At 24.9% G+C, this 9,212-nt stretch overlaps 3 protein-coding genes and 2 non-coding genes across 5 annotated transcripts in view; 2 read left to right on the forward strand and 3 right to left on the reverse strand.

The window, feature by feature from the left end:
• Positions 1–66: 66 nt before the first annotated feature.
• On the reverse strand, positions 67–4,624 carry DDB_G0275731 (Ras GTPase activation domain-containing protein; the record flags this gene model as incomplete). Its single annotated transcript, XM_638472.1, has 4 exons — positions 67–3,714; positions 3,807–4,017; positions 4,106–4,229; positions 4,450–4,624. 4 exons carry the CDS (start codon positions 4,622–4,624, stop codon positions 67–69), a joined length of 4,158 nt encoding a protein of 1,385 aa, XP_643564.1.
• Positions 4,625–6,399: 1,775 nt separating this feature from the next.
• Positions 6,400–6,457, forward strand: r41. Its single transcript has one exon.
• A 145-nt stretch (positions 6,458–6,602) lies between these two features.
• Positions 6,603–6,673, reverse strand: tRNA-His-GUG-4. Its single transcript has one exon. It is a non-coding gene; the product is annotated as a tRNA-His (tRNA).
• A 393-nt stretch (positions 6,674–7,066) lies between these two features.
• On the forward strand, positions 7,067–7,942 carry DDB_G0275625 (hypothetical protein; the record flags this gene model as incomplete). Its single annotated transcript, XM_638473.1, has 1 exon — positions 7,067–7,942. The coding sequence occupies one exon, from the start codon at positions 7,067–7,069 to the stop codon at positions 7,940–7,942; it is 876 nt and encodes a 291-aa protein (XP_643565.1).
• Positions 7,943–8,151: 209 nt separating this feature from the next.
• alxA (ALG-2 interacting protein X) overlaps positions 8,152–9,212 on the reverse strand; it is a gene marked incomplete at both ends in the record, with an annotated part of 2,797 nt that continues 1,736 nt past the window's right edge. The window contains one exon of the mRNA XM_638474.1: positions 8,152–9,212. This exon is cut by the window's right edge and continues 164 nt beyond it. Coding sequence (XP_643566.1) covers positions 8,152–9,212 — 1,061 coding nt within the window.

A 9,212-nucleotide genomic window follows, 5' to 3' on the forward strand; every position in this document is an offset into this window, starting at 1 on the left:
AATATATTTTTATTGAGTTTTATTGAGTTTTGATTTTTTTTTTTTTTTTTTTTTTTTTTTTTTAGTTTATAAACTAAATAATTTCATTAATAAATGAATTGTTAAAGTTACATCTAAAGTTATACCTTCTAATGGGAATTCATCAATATGATTTTTTGATTTTTCCAAGAGATCATCTAATTCTAATTGTAGGGATTTTGTGATTGGACCAAATTTAGCTTCAATTTCAAATAAACCAGGACCTAAAGATTTGATATAAATTTTTGTTTTACTAAAACTTGATTCTGGTAATTCACAACGAAGTATCATACCTTTCTTTACAAGATCCAATAGAATGAATTTATGAGGTTTAATTGTTGATTTATCTTTTGGTAATGGAGTTAATTGAGTTGTTTTTAATTGTTTCTTTACGATTGCTTTTTCAAGTTGTTCATTTTGGAATTTAGTTAAATGTTCAAGAGGGGCGGCATCAATTCTAATCGATTTCAAAAGACTATGAAGACGAGTTAACTCTGATCTCATAACTTTATTCTTTCTTAGAATTGTAGCCAACTCTTTTTCAACATCCAATAGGAAGAGATTGAAATTATCAGGACCACCACCATCCAAACCATCGGTACATTGATCACGATCAAATGTTCTTAAACGTGAGATTAATTCATTGGATTTATTGATTATTGATAGATTCTCTGAAGAGTTACTACCAGTTTTAAAGTAATCGATAGCTTCACGAATGATCTCAATGGTATTGGCATTCTTTTTTGGTGGTTGACTCTTTGAAAGGATATCGATCATCCAAAGTTTACATTCTTTCCAAAGATCAATGGATTGTTCATTCAATTGATCTAAACGATTGATAAAAGAGAGTTGAATTGAACGATCACCTTGTTCAGGTAATTGAATTGGGAAATCGATTTCATCTAAATACTTTTTCAATGGCCAATTTTGTGATTTTTGACTAGTCATGATGGCTGGAGTCGATTGTCTTGCGGCTGTAACATATTTACCTTTATCCAATTTTGAGTTTATAGCTCTTTCTGCTAAATTTTGAATTGATTTCTCAGAGACCTCTTTCAATGTACCAATATCTTCAAGATCATAAAAGTTTGAAAGAATAGTTTCATGTAACCAAATGATCTCAGAGATATTAATTACTGAACAAAATTTAATATTATTTTCCAACATGATTTCATTATATTCGCTATAGTGAATTAATTCATCTAAATCTGGTACTTGTGCCACTTGACAAAGGAATTTATCAGCGGATGATGAATTTTGAATGATCCATTTATTGAGATAAACAGTTGGGAAATAATTCATCCAAGGTTTTTCAGAGAAAACCGATTGAATTAAACGTGATAATTGTGATAGATTGAAACGACTTTGTTTTGTAATGTATGGATGTTGAAGTAATACTAATTCATTTAAAAGATCTGGTGATGAAATAATTGGAATAATGAAACGATAAATAATTAAAAAGTAAGAAATATACTTTTCACGATTCTCTGGTAATTGTTTTGAACGATTATTATTTAAAGTTATATTAGCTGTGGTACTACCACTTTCATCACTTGAAATACCACCGCCATTGTGGTGATTGTTGGTATTATTGGTTGGAAAAGCATATTTTGATTTCTCTGCAATTATTCTACAAAGATAACGTAATTGAACTGGTAGTTGTTCAATTGATTTTGTTATACGTTCTAAGAATGCATTACCAAGCTCAACCAATTGAAGACATCTTGAATTGAAAATAGATACTACATCATTATTTGCCATCAATTGTTCAAATGTTTGATCTAGTGTTTTCTTTTCACTCTTTTTACCATCTTTTAATTCTTTAGCTATTTGAATCTCTTTTTGAATCCAATAAGGATCAAAATTTAAATTTAAATCAGTTTGATCTAAAACTTTTAAAATCAATGGAGTTATAATCTCTTTTAAATATTTGAACCCTTTTTTCTTAAAATATTGGTAAAGTAATTTCATTGGCACCGATTCTGATTGAAGGAAATCTTGTAGGGTTTCAGAGTACTTAATTTGATATTCAATACCAACGGTTAAGGCTTTTAGGAATAAATCCTCTTCACGTGGTGAAATTTCATATGGAAACATTGAAAGGAGGAGATTATCAAAAGTTTTACCCATTTGATTTCTATCTAAAAGGAATAACAGCTTACCCATTACCTCTGGTCTGGTTTGAAGATAATAAAATAGTGATTGATAGTTTTTCATTTTATTTGGATCCAAACCATTTGGTACACCTTTAACTGGTTTAATGATTACTTTCTTTTGTTTCTTTAGTTTTTTACCTTCATTTTTATTCTCCAATACACGATCGATTGATTTAGTAAGTTTTTTCAATTCTGCTTGATGATGAGTTGTATTTCTAAGTTCACCAATGATATTTCTTTTCAATTCTGTTATATCACCAATTAACTTTGTCATATTATCAGTGAGTGAGGTATCATCGATCATTCTCTTTTGAATTCTAATACAAATTTTATATTCTTTATTGTATTCTATACGTTCTAATTCACTTTGTCTAGTTATACGTTCACGTTCACGTAATTCCCTTTCGAGTCTTTCTGCTTCTAGACGTAAGGCTTCTTCACGCTCACGTTCAATACGTTCTTCTTCGAGACGTTCAAATTCTTCACGTTCAATACGTTCACGTTCGATACGCTCCATTTCTTCACGTTCAATACGTTCTTGTTCGAGACGCTCATACTCTAGACGTTCTTGCTCTTCAAGTTCTTCACGTTCACGCTCTATACGTTCACGTTCAATACGTTCACGTTCTTCATATTCTAAACGCTCACGTTCAATACGTTCCAATTCCTCTAGTTCAATACGCTCACGTTCTAAACGTTCTTGCTCGAGACGCTCTTGCTCTAAACGTTCACGTTCTAAACGTTCACATTCTAAACGCTCCTGTTCGAGACGTTCACGTTCAAGACGCTCTTGTTCTAATCTTTCTTGTTCTAAACGTTCACGCTCTAAACGTTCACGTTCAATACGCTCCTGTTCAAGACGCTCCTGTTCTAAACGTTCACGCTCTAAACGTTCAAGTTCAATACGTTCTTGTTCAATACGTTCCATTTCTTGTCGTTGTTTCTCTAAACGTTCTCTCTCTAAACGTTCACGCTCTAAACGTTCTTGTTCCAAACGCTCCCTTTCTAAACGCTCCCTTTCTATACGTTCACGTTCTAAACGTTCACGTTCTAAACGCTCTTGATCAGTTCTATGCTTTTCTTCCCTCTCTTTACGTAAATTTGCAATTGCAGCCTCTGAATTGAATAATGAGGCAACCAATGCTAAATTTAATTTTGGATGACCTAATGCAATATCAGATGGTGTAAGGAAACATTTTACACCAATCTTTTCACATGCCTTTGTAATTAACTCAGCTCTTGAGAATAGATTTGATTCTGAATGAATTGTTGAAACTAAATTCTCAAATTCAATTGGTACTAATTGATGAAATAAATGTGAATAAACTACACTATCTTGAATATCCTCACTGAAATTACTAATTCTTCTTTCACAACCTTCTTTCTCTAAATGATAATTTACCCATCTTAATAAAATTTCCTCTGCTGAATGTTCATCTGATTGATTTTGTGTATTATCAACTTCTTTAACTGAATCTTCTTCAAATAATATTTCTAAAATTTCATTTGCATTTTGATTAACTTTTGATAATAAACCTTGCTAATTAATTAATTTATAAAAAAAAAATAATAATAATTAGATTAATAATTAAATATAATATATTATATAATAATAATAATAATAATAATTACTTTAATAATTTGCCAAATTACACCTAATACTAAATAGGGTGTTGCATTCATTAAATCTTGTGCACCAATATTTACAATAATACAACCAACTTCAATTGCATTTTTAATTACTATATTTTGATTTTGAATCATTTCAAATGGATTCATTTTATTTTTTATACATAGTCCTTTTAAATTAACTTGTGTTAAAAATAATGATTCCATTAATTTACTAAAAAAAAAAAAAAGAAAAAAATAGATTAATTATTATTATAAATATAAAAATATGAAAGAAAAATAAGTATATAATTTTATATTACTTTAGTAAAACACCATCTGTACAATTTACAAATAATTGATCAGTTGATGGGTCAATTGGAACATAATTTGATAAAACATCCTCTTGATCTATCAATCTTTCTGTTATAAATTTTGAATAAGCAACTATTGTTTAGAAAAAAAAAAAAAAAAAAAAAAAAAAAAAAAAAAAATTTATACATATATTGTATAATTATTAAAGTAAATTTCATTAATTTTAAATGTTTTATATTGTATTATTATTTTTAAAAAAAAAAAATATATTGTTAATATTAATATATATAAGAATAATTTTAAATGTTTTTTTTTTTATTTTTATTATTTTTATTTTTATTTTTATTTTTACCTTTTTCTTCTTCAGAGAATGTATGAACACTACCATCCTCAGCATTTGCATTGATTAATATATTATCTTTTTTAGATATTTTTGCACTTGCTAATACTTCTTGAGTAATGAATGGAGGGTCCATTTTCTTGCTACCTCTATTTAAAGTATTATATCGACTATCAGTATATGTCATTTTTGTATAAATTTATTTTATTATTATAATTATTATAATTATTATTATTATAAATATTATTATTATTATTATTATTATTATTATTATTATTATTATAAGGTTTTTTTTTTTAAAAAAAAAAAAAAAAAAAAAAAAAAAAAAAAAAAAAAAAGCAAAAAAAATAAATAAATAGGAAATAAATTGAATTACAAATAAAAATAATAATAAATGGAAAAATAAAACAAAAAAAAAAAAATAAAAAAATAAACAAAAAAAAATAAAATAATAAATAAACAATAAAAATTATTTTAAATAAATTATTATAATTATTATTATTATTAATAAATTTTATTTATTAAATTCGTATAATTATATTTACTCATAAACAAATTGGGAAAAGGTATACTTTTATTATTGGTATTTTTAATTTCTTTTTTATATTATTATGTACGATGTTCAATTTGAAAGGAAAAAAGATAAAAAAAAAAACAAAAAAAGGTAATCTAGTTTGATTTTAGAAAAAAAAAAAAAAAAACTACCGTTATTCTTTTATATAGATAAGTTATTTATAAATTTGTTTATTTTTATCGTTTTTCTTATTATTATTATTAGATATTGTAAACTAAAAAACTAAAGGAAAAAAAAAAAAAAAAAATTAAAAATAAAATAATGGAAAAAAAAAAAAAGGGGGAAAAAAAAAAATCTATTAAAGAAATTCCTTTATTAATATCTACCACACACCCCCCTATCTTATTTTTTTTTTCTTTTACTTTCCATATTTAAACCAAAACTAAAATTTGTGTACGTGAATGTGTGGTTGCGTGTGTTTTGTTGAATGTGAAAGTATTTTTGTTTTAAATGTGACAAAAACAATAATATCAATAATGATAACTAAAAATAGAAATTTGATAATAGCAATAAATGGGGATTACAATAATATTGATCATTTTACATATTCATTTTTTTATTATATATTATTATTATTATATATTAATTATATTATTTTATTATTATTATTATTATTATTATTTTAATTATTATTATTATTTATTATTAACCAGTAATAACAAATTAACTTACAGAGAGATGTTGATATTTTTGTGTGGTGACTTTTTGGTAAAAAAAACAAAAAATATTTCGAGATAAAAATAAGTTTATCAAAATGAAAAAAAAAAAAAAAGAAAAAAAAAGAAAAAAAAAGAAAAAAAAAAAAAATTGATTTTGGGATATTAATAAAAATTTCTTTGAAAAGCTTCCTCATTTTTAAAAACTCTCTTGATATTAAAAAAATAACTTATAAATTAATTAAAATTTATTTTTATAATAGTCTAAATTATTTTTTTTTCATTTTGTTGCGGGGATAGAAAAAATCTAGTTTGCAATTTTTTTTTTTTTAAAAAATTTAAATCTTTTTTTTTTTTTTTTTTTTTTATTGATTATATTATTTTTTTAAAAAAAAAAATTGATTTATTTTTTTTTTATATAATATTTTTTTATTTTTTTTTTTTTTGTGAGTCTATTTTTTGAAAATTCCATTTTTTTTTTTTTTAATTAATCATACTTTTGATTTTCCAGTCATTTTCAATGATATGAGTAAAGCATATCAAATAGGTTTTTGGACGACAAAAAAAAAAAAAAAAAATAAAATAAAAAATAAAAAAAAAATAAAGATTTTCTTATTAAATTATTAAAAACTAAGTATCCCACAAAATAACTTTTTATTAAAAATTTTGTAAATAATTTATTTTATAAATCTATGTTTTAATGTGTAAAACATTAAGTTAACACACAATTAAGTTGACCTTACAGCAAATCTTAAAGCTACTTCATTCTAAGAAAAACTCCTGTCAACTGTCTTTTTTTTTTTTTTTTTTAATTTCTAATATCCCAAATAAATTGGCAACCCACTGTAGGGTTCTGGATAGATTATAATTGAGAACCCTTTGCATTTTGGTATTAACAGAATCGAACCTGTATATATGACCTAAAGACAAAAAAGTGCCGCGACCTGGAATCGAACCAGGGTCAACAGAGCCACAATCTGATGTACTACCACTATACTATCACGGCGAATTGTGATATTTTCAACAATAATTGCTCTTCCCCCTTTTTTAGATTATTAATTTTAATTTTAAAAATTTTTTTTATTTGCCTATTTTTTTTATTTTTTTTATTTTTTAATTTATTTTATTTTTATTTTTTTATTTTTTTTTTAATAATTTATTTTATTTTTTTTATTTTTTTATTTTAAAAAACAAATACAGAAAAAAAAAACCAAACTAAAACAAATTTATTAATTTTCAAAGAAATTTTTTTTTTATTGTTATTTTCCCAATAACTTTTTTCAAAAAAAAAAAAAAAAAAAAAAAAAAAAAATCTTTTAGAATTTTGGTTATAAAATAAAAAAACAAATTTATTAATTATTTATAAAAATATTTTTTTAATATATAAAAAAAAAAAAAAATGGAAACAAAAGATAAAAAAAAAGATATGGAATTATTAGGAGACCGTATGAAATCATATGAAGATGATATGAAAATTCAAATTGAAAAGAATAAACCATTCATTATTAGATTAGATGGTCATTCATTCTCAAAATTTACCAAAAACTTTAATAAACCTCACGATATTAGAATTCATAATGCAATGATTGAAACGTCAACAGTGTTATTAAAGACATTCATGCCAACTTGTATTTACACATTCAGTGACGAGATTACCATGTGTTTTCCATCAATTGATGAATCAACCTTGGAAGAAGGTAAAGAAATCCCAAATTTAGCATACTCTGGTAAAGTTCAAAAATTGATTTCTCTCTCATCTGGTTTAGCATCCACCGTATTCTTTAAATCAATTACCAATGCACAATATGATAAAGATACCGAATTGAATTTAATCAAATTATTAGAGACTTGCACACCACATTTTGATGCACGTATTTTTACATTACCTTCAAATCAAGAGATTGTAAACAATTTAATTTGGAGAAGTTTAGTAGACTGTAAAAGAAATTCTGTTGCAAATTTAGGTTTTGCACATTTTACACCAAAACAAATGTTAGGTTTGAATAATACTGAAGTTAAAAAGAAATTATTAGAAGAGAAATCAATCATTTATGAAAATGAACCAGCATGGTATCGTTTTGGTACTTATCTTAAAAAGGAGTATTATACATTAACAACCGTTTCACCAAATGAACCTGAAAAACAAATCACTGCTATTAGATCAAAAGTTAATTGTTTCTCTTTTGATATTACAAAGCTTTCAAATTCTTTAAATTTCATTTCTTTTAAAACTTTACCAGAAGGTTTTAATTTAGAATTAATTGAAAGTAAATAAAATAAAATAAAATAAAATAATTATGAAATTAAATTGTAATAAAAAAAAAGGATTATTGTAAAATTAGTCAAACAATAAATAATAAATAAATAATAAATAATAAAAAAATAAATTTTATTTTATTTTATTTTTAAAAAAAAAAAAAAAAGTTAAAATTATTATTATTATCTTTTTTTTATTTTTTTTTTTTTATTATTTTTTAAATAAACTTAATAATGTTTATTATTTGAATTATAAGGTGGTGGAGCAGTAAAAGATTGTGGTGGTGGTGGAGCAGAAAAAGATTGTGGTGGTGGTAATGGTCCACCAAATTGTTGTGGTGGTTGATATGGTTGTGGATTATAAGAGTATTGTGGTGGTGGTTGAGATGATGGTACATATTGTTGTTGTTGTTGTTGTTGTTGATTTGGTGAAGTATGATATTGTGGTGAAGAGAATTGATTTGGATAATTATTAACTGGTGATTGTAAAGATGGAGAAGGTGAAGTTAAAGGTGAATGTGGATTAACACCAGCTTCAATTTGTCTTTTTAATTCAATTTTTTCATTCTCTCTACCAGTGGTGAAATCTTTACATCTATTTAAAAATTTATTTAAAATCTCTTGGAAATTCAAATAGAATTGAGTACCTTCATCCAAGTTTGCCTTTAACTCATTGTAGACTTTGTAAGCATTTGCATACTTTTGAAGGATTTCCTCTCTTTGATTACCTTGTTTTGATTTTTGATTTGTGAATTTCTCATTCTCTTTTCTAATATCTTCAATGAGTTTTTGTTGTTTCAAGAAACTCTCATTCAAAGACATTTGAAGTGGTTCGTATTTTTGGATTTCCTCTGCGTAAATTAAAGATTTATCCTTTTGAGGTGATAAAAGTTTCAAAGTGATATCATCCTTCTTGCAAAGATTCTTTAGTTTCTCTGCTATCGATTCTCTATTGGCCATCAAAGCATCCAAATCGTTCATCAACACTGTCAACGATGCAATCTCTGCTATTTTACCCGATGGTAAATTATTGGTTGGTAACAATGCAATGATCTCTGTTTGATTCTCTAATTCTTGAATTGAATTTTTATGATCTTCAAATTTCTTTCTAATAAAACTATCAGATTTAGTGGAATGTTGTAAATGACTTGTATACTTTGCATAATCTTGAGTTAGATTTGCAGTCAATGTATAGGATGGAGTTCTGTGCCATTGTGCACCATAGGTTGCTCTCATTAAATTATCTTCATCTTCTTCCTTTTTCAATAGATTACCAGCTGATAAACAAA

The sequence above is a fragment of the Dictyostelium discoideum genome (assembly GCF_000004695.1).
Source record: "Dictyostelium discoideum AX4 chromosome 2 chromosome, whole genome shotgun sequence".
NCBI lineage: Eukaryota > Evosea > Eumycetozoa > Dictyosteliales > Dictyosteliaceae > Dictyostelium > Dictyostelium discoideum.